This window comes from Lineus longissimus, chromosome 8 (assembly GCF_910592395.1).
Source record: "Lineus longissimus chromosome 8, tnLinLong1.2, whole genome shotgun sequence".
In the NCBI taxonomy this organism is placed as follows: Eukaryota; Metazoa; Nemertea; class Pilidiophora; order Heteronemertea; family Lineidae; genus Lineus; species Lineus longissimus.
The window spans coordinates 6,740,062-6,757,268 of NC_088315.1; the positions used below are offsets into that span (position 1 = coordinate 6,740,062).

General features: G+C 37.7%; 1 protein-coding gene across 1 annotated transcript in view; it reads left to right on the forward strand.

The window, feature by feature from the left end:
* Positions 1–1,305: 1,305 nt before the first annotated feature.
* The window catches only part of LOC135492476 (myomodulin neuropeptides 1-like), a 50,034-nt gene continuing 34,132 nt past the window's right edge, over positions 1,306–17,207 (forward strand). Inside the window, exon 1 of the mRNA XM_064778983.1 lies at positions 1,306–1,627. Within this exon, the coding sequence (XP_064635053.1) occupies positions 1,570–1,627 (58 nt within the window). The 5' untranslated portion in view covers positions 1,306–1,569. The remainder of the gene's footprint in view (positions 1,628–17,207) is intronic.

Genomic DNA, 17,207 nt, shown 5'->3' on the forward strand with positions numbered 1-17,207 from the left:
ACCCATTCCTAGACGCAAAGGCAGCACGGAGAACATTTCTGACAAAAGATGAGTCGCCTTGAGGTAGACGATAACTGCACTAAGCCATTGTGTATAACTGCATTTCTATTTTCCCGGAGCACCAGTAAATACGAACTGCGAACCTTTAACGTGCTGTAGATACGCCAATCAGCTCTACTCGATGAAAATTAATTTGGTCCGATCCACCTAGCTGGCCCGGCCTAGTATTTAGCGAATCGCTGACGCAAGCGGCCTAGTGATGGATTCCTCGCTCATGCCACAGTCAGTGGTGGAATCCTCGCAAGTCGTATAAATTGGTATTGTTATCCGAGGTCATGTTTTTCTGACGATCTATCTCAGTAGGCCTAATATAAAATGTCAAGGAAGGCACTAAAAGATTTTCCTTAAAAAGGAGAGGGATGAATAATATGTGACCTTTTAATGGATATGCCCCAAACTTTGATCTTTTAACGGCATTCTCGTGTTCTTTATTGCATAATCTAGCAGCGTTTGACATACTTGTATCAGCGTTATCTATTATTGTCCTTCATTTCACAAACAATGCGTCCTTTTTATCTGATATGATAAAAATGTGAGTGATGGTATAAACTTACAGCAAAAGGGCCTTATAATGATTTCTTACGACCAGATATTCATAATGAGTCGCTCATCTTACCTTTGTGATATGACCAATGCACATGAATATGACCTTGATGTATATGGCAACTCCTTGTCGATTTCGCCAAGTTGCATTTCATCAAACATACCGATTTTCCCATCTCTACGTTTAAGTGTAAATGTACGCAGATGATGCATGCATGTATTAGCATTATCAGGGTATACATTCCAATGCTACACTGGACAGGTATTGGGATATTCAACTTTAAATAGCTGGACGCTTTTTCTTGCACACCCGATATATATGCTTCATGATCATAGTTATGTTGATATAGACAGGCATAAATCCCCATTTCCATCGCTAGGCAAGTTTTCTTTCACTTGTATCCAGTCATTCAGATTGATAAAGAAAACCCAGAGAAAGACCAGGCGGTTAAACAATATGATCTTAGTCGACACCAGAAGCTTAGTGGCAATAATGGGTAGGATAAATATCATATAGTTTGTCCTTTCCATGAATATCAGCGAACTATTTCTAAAATAAATTGATGAGCTTTGACGTCTGCGTGATTTCCTCCCGTGATTCATAGCGTGCGTGTCATTGATTGGTTGATTTGAATCCTCACAGGCGCTGCAGTGACAGGGCGTTACCAATACACAATGGTGGTATGCGCTACACATCATTAATATCGAACCCCAGCGCCGCGGAATCTGGAGAGAGATCACACGCATCGGGAATGCGATTCGCTTCAAATATCGTAACGGTAACACTCATTCGCTAGCAACTCGAAGTGACACAAAAAGTGCTTAAGTACACCGTATCTACTTCGTCAGGTCATTTGCCATTTGACAGCTCTAGGAGGAACATCGTGTTGCGCTTATAAAGGACTTTCCATTCATAGAAAGGCTAGAACTACAGGACCAGATAAGAGGAGAAAGTTTTAAGAGAATATGCCATCCCCCGTGGTCAAGCTTACGCTTGGCGTAGCCATCCTGACATTTATACAAGGTAAAGTCATTTCTTTTATAAGCCATTCTTTGTCCAGTTATGTTTTCATCTTTGTTGTTCGTATATTGTTTTTTTTCTTTCTACAGTAAGCGCATAATAAAAAAAGATTCTTGATTCATATTATAAAAGTCAACGATACTTAAATAATCCATTAAGGAATCGCTATCAGAACCGTTGTAATGTTTTTGAGTGTTTCCGTTTTTGAGTGATTCCCCTCGGTGTTAAGACGCTGACTGACAGATTGACACGTTTTTATTTGTTTCCCCCTGTTAAGATGGCATGGTCTCTGTAGTTATTTATTGTTTGGAAATACTGAAATGTACGGAACAACCAAAAATGTTACTGCGGGTAATAGCTGCCTTAGCTTGTAAAAGACAAATACGTGTATGTCCTATTATGGTTCGATGGGTTCCTATGACTTTAGACATGTCGGAAAAGGTTAAACTCGATTGAGCACTCTAAAATCTGCCCCGAGCCCCAGCGAATTCAGTATGGTGTTTCAAATTAATATGCTAGTATATGCCGCAGTGGCAGGCCGTAACAGACTAGCGAAATCATTTAAGGCTGGTAAACGTAGGGGCGAAAGGAACTGAAAGAAGTGAATTTCAACCTTCAATAAGGCCGTCCGACGAAGCAAGCCCGTAACCGGTCTATCAATCTAAATCACCTTCCTGGGATTACGCTCGTGAGTGATGTGATACAGATCCGTGTCAGCATAAAAATCACCATCAAAACAATAGTATGTTTGATGGTACGCTATTTTATAACTAATGGGCTTTTCGCCCAAGGTTTATCAGTCAGGATAAGTCTAAAATAGGTGAGCTTGGCGACCTCAAATGAAAAATCAGCAGACGTCCTCAGTATATTTCCAGTCGTTCAGTTTTTGCTGCCCGCTTTATTTAGAAATAGGTTTGTCCGTCAAGCGATGTTTTCCTTCCTTAAGGCCATATGAAGATTATAACTATGCTTCTCGTCCACACTCATAAGAAAGAAAGAAAGAAATTCCCTAAATTATGGTATCTATAATATATGTTTGATCCAATCAGGAAGGATATACATGTACAATACATAATCAGCGGTATTGACAACACGACGGCACACGTCTGGGCTGACGTAAAACGCAATAAAGTGGTGGCAAAAAACGAAAACAAAGATAAGGAAAACAACTTTTTGGCGGCGGCAGTAGAGAACGGAAGGAATAGTTTATTTTTAGCTGGCCTTTAGAGACAAATAGAGACATTACACTTCTTTCAAAACACCCTCCTACGCGGAGCAGCATCAACGTCTGCAGACATGTCGCACTTTTTGCAGTAAAATATTATTTTACAAAGAAGCCTACTTTTGTTTCCTGTCACGATACAGACACAAAAGAACATGTCTGTCTATCATATAAAATCACTGAAATGAAAATATAGGATACGGGCGACGCCCTGGAGATGCACGCGATTCAACGTATTTTTTCGTTGGCGTCATCATTTTACCGTAATGCCTACAGAGGAGGTTGGCATGTGTGCAATTTTATTTAGTTTTGTCAACAGACTGTTCATAAAAAGGTTTTCGAGCCTTTAAAATATAGCGGTGTACATCAAGAAGTTTTTTTCGGGTACATTTTTGTGCAGGCCGAAAAACCTTAAGATTCGTCAAAAGCTAAAAACCTTTATATTTCAATAGTAAAAAGGGTCTGTGTATCAAAGGACTTGAGAATAAAACGCCAAGAACTATTTATCTTTAAGAGTTAAGGGTCTACATAAGAACATAAAGCTCAAAACATTTTGTAAATGTTTTTGACCATAACTTCGCCGAAATATAACTTACTACATGTATACGGCCAGCAGGCCACTCAGCTCAGTGCTCACGGATTATATTAAGCTTTCCTTCGTCTGCCACTCCATCAGAGGCTGTAGTAGCCCTAAGCTAAATAGTGTATTTTTAATTGTCGCTAGTTTTCCGGGCTATTGTCTATTTCAATTATAGATACAGACAACGTCAAGAAGACCAGTGTCTCGCAGGATTTATACCATTAGTTTCCCTTTTACCAACTAGATTGTACAATTGAGTAGCTGTCCGCATTTCAACAGTTTAGGCACTTCCTCACCAGTGTGGTTGCAGTGGGCGTGAGACAAAAATGGAGTTTTATCTCCTCCTCTGTCAAATAAAGTGGTGCAATTATAGCCCTTTTAAAATTATTATGTGTTAATTAATGTCTGCTGCCAGCTTTTTTTGGACGCTAGAGGGGATATAGTTGTCTAAAATATACAGGTTGTCAGTAAAGATGGATATCTAGAACGAGAAAGCGAAATTAAATTCTGTCAAAAGTGTCATGCAGGAAAGAGGACTACAGTGTACACACCTTCAGACTCATCCCTATTCTCAAAGCAGACTCCTCCTCTGAAACAAACACAAGCAGTTTGGCCAATGTTCCAGTACGTTGATTGCGTTACAGGAAGTCCAGTCAATTGACAAATGTTCTTTGCTGTTTCGGAGCAGCAACTTCACAGTGATGCCGTGATGTAAATGTACTAACCTTATCAAGGGTCAGTTCGTTGTCAAATCGTTCATGAGGGTTCAGGGCTTTGACACTAGAATCGGCACGTTCGGCGAACATTTGCTTGTAATACAGCTAACTAACGTTGCTGGAACAATTTGGCCTATAGCTGCTGACGACAAAATCGGCAACACTCCTCAGCCTCCGGGATCACTTGGAAAATGTAAAACCAGAAGTAACCCACTCTCGGGAATAGATTTAAAAGCACGCTTAATGTTTAATCAGAGAGGTGTTGTTAAAGACATGTTTGCAAATCATTCTTTCGTGTTAATGTTTTAACAATTGAAGTCTGTAATGGAATACCTTCTTCCTTTGTCTCAGACGCTTCAGGTAATGTTAGGAAGTATGAAATAGTAATGTGCTTAATTGCGAGAGATATCAACAACTACATGTCCTGAGGCAACAGATCTCAGACTGGAGAATAGCTGTACTGTGTATGGCTTATTCATTTGTAGACTGAAGAAACTGTCAACATATTTTACCTCTGATTGGTAAATTCTTGTCATTCGAATAGCCAGGGACGCCGTTACATCGTCGAGTGTCTTCGAAATGTAAGCCACCATGCTATTGGTTCCTCGCAGCGAGTTTAAGCTGCCTCAAGAACTTGATAATGTTATTCGAACAGTTAATGTCAAATGAACTAATAGAACGTTCATCATTACGTACACACAAAAGAAATTTAAACAGAAGGCATTTGTTTGCTGATACTAAGAGTACATTCTAGAAAGGACCAGACGGCTCAGTTGGCTGAGACGGCCAGTCTTTTCACTTCCCGACATTTTCGACTGTTATGAACCGCGAAATAAAAATTAAAGTTCTACATGTATTTCTAATATAACGATAGGTCCTTGCTCCAAGCGCTTCGTCATCCCAGACAATTCAAGTGTAATGTCGAAAAGTTAACATCGTGTTGGCGCTCATCAACTGATATTTGAACTCAAGGCCTCTCGGTCCGGAATGCAGCACTCTAAACACTAGGCCACCGCGTTCCTGTTATACTACCCCTAGATTATCAAAATAGTTTCATACTCCGAGAAAACATGAGTTGTAGAACCGAAGCTGTTGTTTTACAGTGTAATTATTGTCAAACTGGCATTATCCGTCCCTTACGATCTTTGAATGTGACATTTTTAACTCTGCTTCTGCGCACTTTCGCCAATTATATGTTTTAGTCGCTTTACAGGCGATAATGTTACCTGAATGGCAGGGTATGTATGAAATGTCACCTATTGTTGGTATAGTTATTCCCAGATATGACAGTCAGATGTGGTATTTAGTTCATTCCAACAAAAGTTGCGATATCCGTCCTACATGTATCTGCATATACTACGTGTCAATGAGAAACCTACCTTACTTTTGATTCTTAGCGGCTCCTTTGGCCTGCTGGTGAATCAAATGTAACCAGATTTCTTAAATAGAATATTCTCTATGAGAATGAATAGATGAGAAAAAAAAAAGATTTCGTACTCAAAATCAACTAGAGAATCATTGCCAATTGTGAAAACACTTTTCTTTCCGAAAGGGAACAATGAGCAGCATCAGCTAATAATTAAATAACACAATATCTCCACAACATATTGCGTAGTGTCTTGTTTGGTTTGAACATTTGATTAATTTTCATTAAAAAACAAGGGGGTTATTTTAAGAATAAAAAGGTAGTGCTTGTTTTATTTGACACGTAGTACATGCATGCTTTAACATGTCTAATGGATCATCATTTCCCTGTGTATACTGTTTATCACCTTTAGTGTTGCTAGTCAGGAAGAGATCAGCCTAATTCGTGCATGACACCAAAAATGTCAAAGCACCTTTAATCTGTCGGAAAAGTATTCCGTTGTCTCCATTTACACTGTGATACATGTAACAACAGTATATTTCATATGTGTGATTTGCGACTACAATCCGCTGCCGCCAAAACGAGGTATCAAGCAATTGAATTGAAAACAATGCTACACTGCAACCAAGGTGGTTTAGAACTTTACTCAAAGCCGTTTGTGAAACTAATTCAATTAAATAACACCTTGTTTTATGTCTTAACTAAACAAGATCGATTTCAACCATTCGGCACCAAGGTTACGACACTATATTGGTTTCCTTGCAATTTGTGGACCATCAAATGATAACTCCGTCGCTAATTTACTACCCAATGCTATCCTCAAATTAACTTAAGACATCGCGAGCAGTACACACCGAACAGATCGTTCTCAATGACCGTTATTGGTGACATTACTAATCTGCAACCTGACTCTTGATTTAATTAGATGGCTCGGATACAACCATGCATGAACAACCAACAACATGAAAGCGGAGCCTCTTAACACTGAAAAGCAATTGGAAGTAATTATACGCCAAACAGATAGTTTTTTCGACTTCTTTGGTGAAACTAGAAAGTCGTCTCTTTAGTAAAATCGTTTCCTGGAATTATCCTTGTTGAGGAAATAGTAGATACTACAATTTAAGTTTGATGGAGGGAGCCCAATTGAATTCGGTAAAAGTAGAAATGATCAAACCATTTTTGCGCAGATTGATGCAGAGCATCCCTGTTACTGCCAAAGAACTATAAAACTGGGTGTTACAAACTCTGTGGAATACCTTCACCAGGAAGAATTACATTTGAGTGGCCTTTTTCGGGACGTGCATTCATGCTGCGGTCGATTCTCACTTCGTTCTGCCTAAGCGGTTGAAAGTGTTGTAGCGTAAGATTCGAATGTAACTCTATTCATCAAGCTAAATTTCGTGGGAGGCAGCCAATACATAGATTTTGATACGATGTGCTCCTACCTCCCAAGCATGCCTCCCTATCACACCAAACATTTGATTTTTTTTAAAATTACGACGCGGCTTTCGTATATACATGTTTGTACATGTACATTAATCCCAAAGGTACAGTATAAATGTGTCATATTAAGGAAAATATTTATGAAGATTAAACAACGCTATGTCCAAAGGTACAGTATAAATGTGTCATATTAAGGAAAATATTTATGAAGATTAAACAACGCTATGTATATGATTCTAAGCAATTGGTGAATATACATTTTTATTGTACATTGAAAAGGATTTTTTTCTTCTTCAAAATTGAGATGTCTAGCACATTAGTGCATCAAGGGTATCTATTCTTAGTAATAACACCAAAAGCAGACTTTGAACTAAAGCGCGTTCACTCAGAAGTAAAACCTTTCCTTGAACTACGCATTGCTAAAGTGTGAAGTGGTGTCTTCGATGCTCTGGAACAGAGGAACGAGTCCTAAAAAGGAGCGGACTCACACTGGGAAATAGACTATGAAACGTCTCTCTCTTTTACAGCAATACGAAATATCCTTTTGAAAGTCTTTTGATGTGATACTGACTAAGAAAATAACAGATTGCTTCAATAGTGCACTGGATGCCAATTAGGAGTTGATTCTGGGTATGGTTGACATTTATGTCTGAGGCATATGTTTGTTAGAGAGAGAGACAGAATCACGGCCGATATATGTATAGGTTTGCCTCTAATTAAAGATACGTGCTTACTTTCAAGAGGAAATGCCACACAATAGAAACAGACAAGTATAGAGCTTGTGCAGCGCATTGTTTCTTCTTACAGCTAATACTCCTCAGATACTAGATTTAAAGGGCCTGGTCTCAGTTGTGTGGTAAGGGTAAACCGTGAGAAAACAGCATCCTTTTTTTAAAGCCTCTTACTTTGGCTAGACGGCTTGAACTCTAGACATGTAGAACACAATAAACTGGTTTAAACTGATAAAAGGTCATTTTCTTTTGTCTTCAGCATATATCATGGCGGCTGTATATACTAGTATATATGATGAAACCAGGCAAATAGAAGTGGGTGGACTTTGGTTGAAGCTTTGGTGTGTTTTCTGCTCTCAGTAATTTATCACCGGCAGTAAACCTTTCTGTCAAACAGCAAAACAAGAACCATGGACCAGCGGTCAAGAAGTCCCTGGTCCCTGATCAGTAAGAATTGGTCTGGATACTTTTATCCTTATCAGCAATACATACAGGTGACGGTCTTCTTTACAAAACCACACGGCAGTATTGCATCTTGATATCCCAAAGAACATATTCCTGATTCAAGCCATGTAAATGAAAATGATCTTAGCTTTGATGGAAACGACTTCCAAATTTCATTCTTTTTGTCGTCCAGTCAAATCCTATATTGACAGGACTACCATGAAATCCCATCCCTTAAAGATCAAACGGTAACGTTGAAATACAGGATCAATCTTTCAATAACAGTAATATAATACGGTAAAAGAAGGTTCCGACATTTCCAATGTCGCGTTCTGAAGTTTGGCGTCTCCTGAAACCGCGCGCGCGACGATGCACTCTAACTTTCATTCTTTAAAATACCAATCTCTTTTGCTCACCACCATGAAATAGTGGAAGTATCGTACTGAGTAAGCGCTTTTATCTCATTTATCACATGAACATACGAGCCCCTGGTAAATAATCGGCGCGATGAGAACCCGGTGCTTCCTAATCGATAGGTACTGTCAAGTAGCGGAGACAAACCTAGAATATCTTCATCCGATCGGGTGCACCACGTCTAAGAAATGCAACTTATTAGCTACAAGGCTGAGAATATGACTAATTGTTGAAGCAATGCAATCTTCCTGAAAAATAGCCCCAAACGTTCCATATTCAGATTACAAGCTAATAAAACAGGTCCAATAATAACTATTGGTATTATATCAACAGAATCTTCCTCTCTGAGAGCAACGGCCTCTTTCTTTTCACCTTTTGTGCACTCCTTTGTTATTTGAGGCCACTCGTAGCCGCTGCCTTGGCTGACGATCTTTCTCCTTCTGTCCGCATGAACAAAGATAAACGCGGATGACTATTGAGTTCTAGTCTCGTCAGCTAAACCTTTTCGCATCCAAACAAAATTAAAATTTCTTTGTACAAATGAAAGCAGTATTTTCTTCTTCCTTTCTACACACAAGTTTTTGCAGACTGATGAATTCGTGTACATGTATACATGTACATCATCAGCACCAGGGTTTTTTTTATTTCTAAGTTGGTAAAAAAGAAAGATTCAGGATGAAATTGTTTTGAAGATGACATTAAGAGAACCTTGATACTGTGAACAGCCACATTTATATTTCTGCGATTCGCAAAAATTTTCACGATTTTTATTTCGACGATTTTTCAAATTTTTTCTACAATGTTTTTTCTGCAAAATTCGGTGTTCCAGATCGATGGGTTCAATCCCCAGCACAATATCGCCCCAGGTCACGATAGATTATCACTAGTATCATCGGATCAAGACGAACGACTAATATTTATCTGTAAAATTGCATGTCAAATTATACCTATACACCATATTCCCTTGTATAACGCCCCTTGGACTTATCATAGAGCAAAAATCCTTTTACTTCAAAGTAATAGTTTTTTGCATGAAGCTATAATGTACGTGTACACAAAATTGTGTGCAATTTCCAAGTCAAATTATAAGTTAAGATGAAACTTGGAGGTAACATCAGAAGATTAGAAACATTTTTGACTTGATAAACATCGGTAGGACATAACAATAGATGGTTTTGGCAATTATGGGCTTTGGTTACCAGAGGTGTTCAAAGACACACAAATCCAAGCCATCAGTATTGCTGTTTAAGTGCTTAACACTGGTCATTATATGATAGGATTTCTGTTTTCAATCATTGAAGTCATATTTTAGGTCCTTTTTTGACTGATTAAAAATGCGATTGGTAAAAATTGGTGTTGGCTTCAAAGACAAAATACAGGGAGAGAGATTAAAATGAGTGGCAACAAACTTTTTTCAAATGAATCTCCAACCTGGGATTTGTCCTACAGCTCAAGCATGTCTAATCCAAAAGCTCTAACGTGTATTTAACTGTCCTTGCGCAAGCTCTGTCCTAAATACAATATGCACATGTTTTGACTGATCTCATTAATCTCAGGGACGAACCCCAATTACATGACGAAGCAATTAGTCATTAATCCATCTCACCTTAATACGTTTCAATGGAAGGTAAAGTGAACATGTATGTTAACTGCGGAATGGAGAATTTGCGCGGAGTAAATCAGGGAAACTATTTGTTTGATTTGCCTAAAAGCATTTTAGGGATTGTAATATACTCGAGCAATTTCATGATGAGGCATTTGCGCTTTTTAACTGGTGGTTTTGTTTTATGTTTGTTTTTATTGTCATTTTAAAAGTAAAAATGGTCTTATTTGATTGATGAAGGTCTGGTTAATGTGGCAGTCGTAAAGAGATTGGGCCGGGGTCTTTGATAAAAAAGATGTAAAATAGTATGGAATTGACCAAGCCAACCGATTGCCATTAACCGCATGTGATTCACTTCTGTGTTCGTCAGGCAAATTCCTGTCGTATCGTATAATCAACAAAGTCCGTGTAGGATGATTCTCTCAAATACTTGTTTTTCTGCTTCCTCTGCAGTACTTACCTTTTGACCAATTAATTTATTAAGAAAACAATACGTTATTCTTTTACGTTAAATACATCTGGAAACATGCTTCTTTCCAAAAATTAGAAGACAGTGATTCATCCCAGGTAAAGACATCTAACCATCTTCAGCGAATCACTGGAGAATACTTTATTATTATTATTATTAAAAACATTTTTATAGCGCTTAACGTTGTTAAAACTTCTAAGCGCTTTACAATTTATAATAAAACAATAAAACATTAATACATGATAGAATAAAAGTCATTACTAAAGAAAACGTGCAATAAAACATTAATACATGATAGAATAAAAGTCATTACTAAAGAAAACGTGCAAGTGGGATTTAAAAAAAAAAAAAAAAAGAAAAAAAAAAGGATTCAAAAGAATTTCTTAAAAATATGAGTTTTTAGTGCAGTTTTAAAACGACCCAAGGTACTCTGGCCACGAACACTATTTGGCAGCTCATTCCATAGCTTTGGTCCCGCCACTGCGAATGCAGAGGAGCCTATCACCCGGCTAACTACTAACGTAATAGATTCATGAGCGGAAACCTGAAAACATAAGCTAAATTTTGGGAGAGTATACGAAAATTTGATCAACTAGAACCTAGAATTCCAATATATCCAATAAATAGTTTCATGTATAATCATAGAGTTATAAATGCATAGGCTTTCACTGCACTACTCATGACGAATAGATCTGATTTAGACATGTTTCTTTTTTCTCAAGGATATGTATTTACTTTTACGTCACAAAATTATAACTCAATAAATCGTTAAAGTTCACCTATCATCCGTGTTGATGGTCTGTAATTTGTGAAAGAAAACCAATAGGTTTCCATCTAGCCTCCAGCTACCAAACAACATCTTTTTGTTTTCAACTTTATTTGATGTGTGGCTCATGATACTTGATTGAAAACTCAATGTTATGTTTTGAGTGAATGTTTGGTTCGATTTATCTCTTAGGGGTACTTTTAAGTATACGATTTGTTTTACCTAGCAATGGCAATATGTCCACCATAGTTAATGGGTTGGTCATAGAAACACTTGTTTTATTACACATGTATTTATTGATTTTCATCTTTTGCCAAAGGTCAGAGCGGGAGTATCTATTTGAAGAAATGCATCACATATTAACAACATGAATAAAGACTAGTCTTTTATTAAATTTTTCGGGAAGACAACTTTTATTTTCGATTTTTTTGACGACCCATATCCATTTGAGCACATAACGAAATAAAATGAGTATTTTTTTTCATTTGATAGAGTCTTGCTGTTATATGATATATTCATGCCTAGAATATACTCGAATAATCTAGTTATTAGTTTTACTATTGGTTTCTGATAAATTTGATTGATTTCTCAGTTACTTCTGCGAGTGCGTTTAAATTTTGATAAGATGTATTGGTCTGTCATCCGACTCGTTATGTAAACACGTTTTTACAAGAATCAATTAATACGGCTTCTGACTTAAATAAACGTAGGTGCGTGATAGAAAGGATTCCAGACCCAGAAATTGACTTTAAAGGTTTTTAAAATTTTCAAGAATTGATTTTTCCAGATTTTGGTCAAAATCGATTTTCATTACATAGCATATTCATATAGAAACTCCACCTTGCATTCTGTTGAGGTAGTTATCAAGATATGAAAATACTGAATCATCCATGCATAGATATGGCTATAATAACAGTATATCCATATCTCTTTTGTGCTTATAGTATCTCCACCCGTGAATATGATCTTCAGCGGCACCTCCCCTAGCGAATACCCTATCCATTCAGTAAGGATGCCCTCAATAGAGAGGTTCTACTGTTAGTTTAAAGTTCAATGTCAAAGGAAAGAATTTCAGCGGATTAAGGATATGATCTTTGAGGTATTGACGGCCATGGCCTCTATAGAACCATATACATTGTACCATGATAGTAATACGTCAGAATACAATCAGCCGGACTCTCCTTTGGGAGGACATTTTCTTCTTCTGCATCGGTAGTCAACTTCAGATAAGACTGTCTGTAAGAGACACGCATTCAAATCTGTCTTCGCCATCGCAATTTATTTTTTAATATCCAAGAGAAAGAAATTGGTATCATCAGCGTTTTTATTTACTTTGTCTCAAATATCAACATCACGTTCAAATCTCGTTCCATATCCGAGTTGACGTGACCCGACTCAAACATATCAAGCAAATACAGTGCGTCGATCAACAAGTTTCTGTCCCTTCGGCGCAAGACAGTAAGACAGCTCACGAGTAATTAGGGTACCAGGGCATCGCGTATCATTGATAGATTTTATTCTTATGGCCGCTCATGCGATTAGTCGAGATCTCGTCAGTGTCATACGTCATGCGCTCTTGTCGAGTATTGAAAGGGAAGGACTTCAAATTGAAGTGGGTGTTCCGGGTGCTCGATATCACTTCAGAGAGACGTAAATGGAAACCATTTCCTAGATTAGAATCGATTTCCCATCTGAGACTTCAATTTGAATTTCATTCATGTTCTTCTTTTAAATATCGTTCTAATGTGAACAGGTAAACTGAGTAGCGTCAGAGAAATGAAAATGGCGGCATTTTATTTCATTCTAAAATCCTGTACCGAATATTGCATCAATGAACAGTAGTGCATTTTTTAGAATTGGAAACTTCAGGTGTTCAGTTTTTTTCGAAGGCGATTTCATATGCTTATTGAAATTTCCTTGAGGCCGGATGGTATGGCTGTTGAAGTTCCGGTCACTGAACCATCAACCAATACTTTACTCGCCTACTAAATGGTTTACACATGTCGCCAATCTCCCTTCGTGATTTCATTAACTTGTAATACCTTGGATGTACTCTGATGGCTATGTATACCCAGGCGATCAGCTAAAGAGACGGATGTCCTAAAGTGTATCATCCGCTGGCCGTCGCGTCTGTTCGAGCTAGACTATGGGTTACCTTTACGTTACTGCTGAACAGTTCCCTTGCCAAATAAAATGCAACGAAAATGTAAAAAAACAATGGTAGTTATAATAATGTTCCGGGTTTATTTCCGAGAAGATGCCTTGCGATGCACTCAGCTGATGAGAAGAGAGTTGCCAAAGTTCATGATATAGCACTTCGTTAGTCATCACGTCCATTACAAATGGATTAAAGAGAAACCAATGTAAAAAAATTCGTGAAATGGCTTATTTTGTTTTTGGCGTTGGTTGTCATCAAAATCCTCATATCAAATGTGCTCGAGTTGGATCCACTACATGGCGAAGAATTGAGTTATATGACTTGTTCGACTTCCACATTTGGGGAGGTTCCTGGAAGAGATTTTGGAAGAATGCCTAAAGAAACAACTCTCCCCACTGTACCCGATGACGCTTGGCTTTTACCATAACTTACATGGAGCACTACACAGTTTATAGCACACAGTATAATCGTTCATGTGTCAATTTTCCTGTTCAGACACAAATAAATCACCACAAAACGCGCAGTGAAAGTAGGGGACTTAGTACGTAAACAATCTCTGAATCTTCTCAGGAAAACCTATTTTCTCCACTGTATCTTTAAGCGCCACAAAATGTCAATTTCTCTAATGAGCTTTTCGTCTTTGATGAAATATTGGTTTTAAGTACATGCACATGTATACTCCTGTACATCCTATACGTCAAACATACATTTAACTCGCCTATTCATTTCGTCATTGACACATGATGGACTGCGATACATTGTACATGTATGTGTTCTTTGTGTGAAACAGTTACCTTAAGACAATGCGTCCCAGAACGCCAATGCAATTAACGCAGAATTGATTAGTTATTTCTGAAGACACATGAAAACAGATTTATCCTTTATGGTTCCAACGTTGACAACATCTAAAGCATGAGAATATCAAAATGATAATCTCATGCTTTAGAACAAAAATTAGATGTTGTTCAACAATTATGTCTAGATTTACAAAATTTAAATGTCAGATTAACAAGACTTAGATGATTTTCGATTTTAGTCTAGATTTACACGTTTGATGGTGGCCGAACTGAAGAATAAATAAAGATGAAGTGTTTAACCCCCACGGACAGGAAGAATGCCTGCTGTAAGAAAAATTCCACAAGATGCAATTTAGCATTTTAAATGGTATGCAACCAATTACAAGCCATGCGCGCACTTTCGATTAGTTTTCAACCAAATGCACAACCTGTAAAGATCGCCTGCTGACTGATATCAAAACTCTTAAAATGTCATCTAAACATCTTTTCTACCATTTAATAGGATGTCGTGTGATTGGTAATATCATTCTTCATATTCATTATTGGGCTATGAACCCGATTATGAGACTGACACAGGACAATAGATCACATGGGAATGCCTATAAATTTGAATAAAGAAATTTATTTCAGTGTAGAATAATAAACCATATTGATTTGAAATTTACGACAACATATCTGAGACGGACCTTTTTGTGATATTGCATTGGAACGATCTAATGATCAGAATAGAGAAAAAATCGTAAGTAATAGCAAAACTACCAGAAAAATCCGATGTTTGCCTGACATTTGGTTGATCAAACAATGCCATTATTCCCATTTGCAAATGATGCAATCATGTCTTATAATAAGAAATCGCTCTTCATGTTCTGACTTTCTTTTTGTTATTACCTAGAACTGGTGATGCGGAGATTGCGGATAAAAGAAAAACTATACAGTTTCCATTTCCAAAGTTACATTTAGTGAGATATTCTTTAATTCTTGGTTCGTGCTGGTAATTTTCAAGACATAACCATCCGTTTCAGACCTTATGGTGTTTATGTCTCCTTTTACCATCATTGCCAAACATTTATTTTCCCTACATGGTGTATCAATGATAACACACTCTGAATTTATACCTGTCCTTTTTGCCATGTTATATTTGAAAACTTTCACATATACGACAAAAAGATCAAACTCAAAGCAATGGTATAGTGGAGTTGAAAAAGTGGTAAATCTGAACATTGATGATTATGTTTTGACTACTTCCTGTTCACTCAGACAAGCTGCGTCCTGTGTGGGCGATCCTATGCAATTTTACGACATATAATTGCCTGAGAAAAAGCCAAATAACGATCATACTGTTTCTTAATTTTAATATTCTTTGAGAAAGAAAAGAAAGGAAAGAGAAATGAAAGAAATTCTGCAGGGTTCATCGAACCCAAATCAAGTATTTCAACCACAATCTTGACAACAACGACCCCCACGAAACTTCTTTCCGAGTGGACGATACGGGTAAACCGACAGAGGCTAATAAATGTAATATTCTGGAAATAAAAACCCTTTAGGTTTTAATCTCTAGAGGTTTTTCTGTTCATTGATATTATTTGAAGGTTGTCGATCGTGGTAAAATCCTTCAAGCTTTTTCAAGAGCTTAAAAAACGTTTACTTTTTGAGAATGATGGGATGTGTAATTAAATGGCGTCCAGGTGATGTAAAGCAAATTAGTTTAACTCGAGGGCGATGACGTAAATAATGAAGTAAACCATCATTCTTAAGGTGGTGATTAGCTGATAATGAAATGAGAAAGCCAACAGCTGTTAATGCATCTATCAACCACTCTGTATATATAAGGAAAGCATTAAATTTAGAAATCTATTTTACTTAACACCAATGGAGCATGCACTTGTTGTATTAAAACCATTCATTGCGTTTAGTTCATTTAATTTCATGCTCATTCAGCAAATGCAACTTCTATTTGCGTTTAACTTGCGCGGTGTGGTAGCTCATTGTTGACAACGAAGCCAGTAAATTGGCAGAGAATTGATTCAATTTTCGCTAAATGATTTTCAGCAGAAACTAGATGAACCGTAATGTCTGCAACTTCAACTTATTGAGAGGGTAAAAAGTAGAAGTGCTCGAGTTAAGTGGTTTGATTTTGTACGCGCTTGGTTTGGTTGTAAACCTTAAGGCGACGAAGCTGATCGTTGCTGAGACATTACAATATTGTACACTCGAGCCGGTTGCGGCGCAATGTGTTGGATGCCGTTGTACACGTACATGTACCGCGATTGTATTCGAGTAACGGAAGGCTTGGATTTAAAGAAAGGAAAGGCTCTATGAAAGCGTTCACTCGTAAGCATTGCGACCAAAGACGCAGTTCGTCATATGTGGCTATTCTTACGTTACCGTCGTCATCATTCTTCAAATAAAAATTGCCAAGTCGCATTAATTGTAACTGCGCATGTGCGACCGAATCTCACGTAAGAATAGCCTGCGAGGAATGGCCTGGTTTACGGATACGCAAGAAGAAGCAACGCAATACATTTTTCTTAACCCACCGCTTCCCACGCCCTTCATGACAACTACCATCATCATAGCTGCTCCAATATTGAAATCGTATTTTTTTAATCACCAGCGAACTTTCAATCATGCGAGGGAGGAGAATGCAAGACTGTCACTTCTACTACACTACCTTTGCGAACAACGTCACTAATACGAGGTACAAAATACAATAAAAACTCCTCTTGCTCATCACAGTTAAGTTAACTTTCTTATCAATGCGACAGGTGTTGATGAATAATGGAAACACGCAATATTACTTGGTATTGAGATTCTCTGGGCGTTCTATCTGGATTACTACCTAATCTCCTGGGCGTCGTAGCATTTTGACAGATT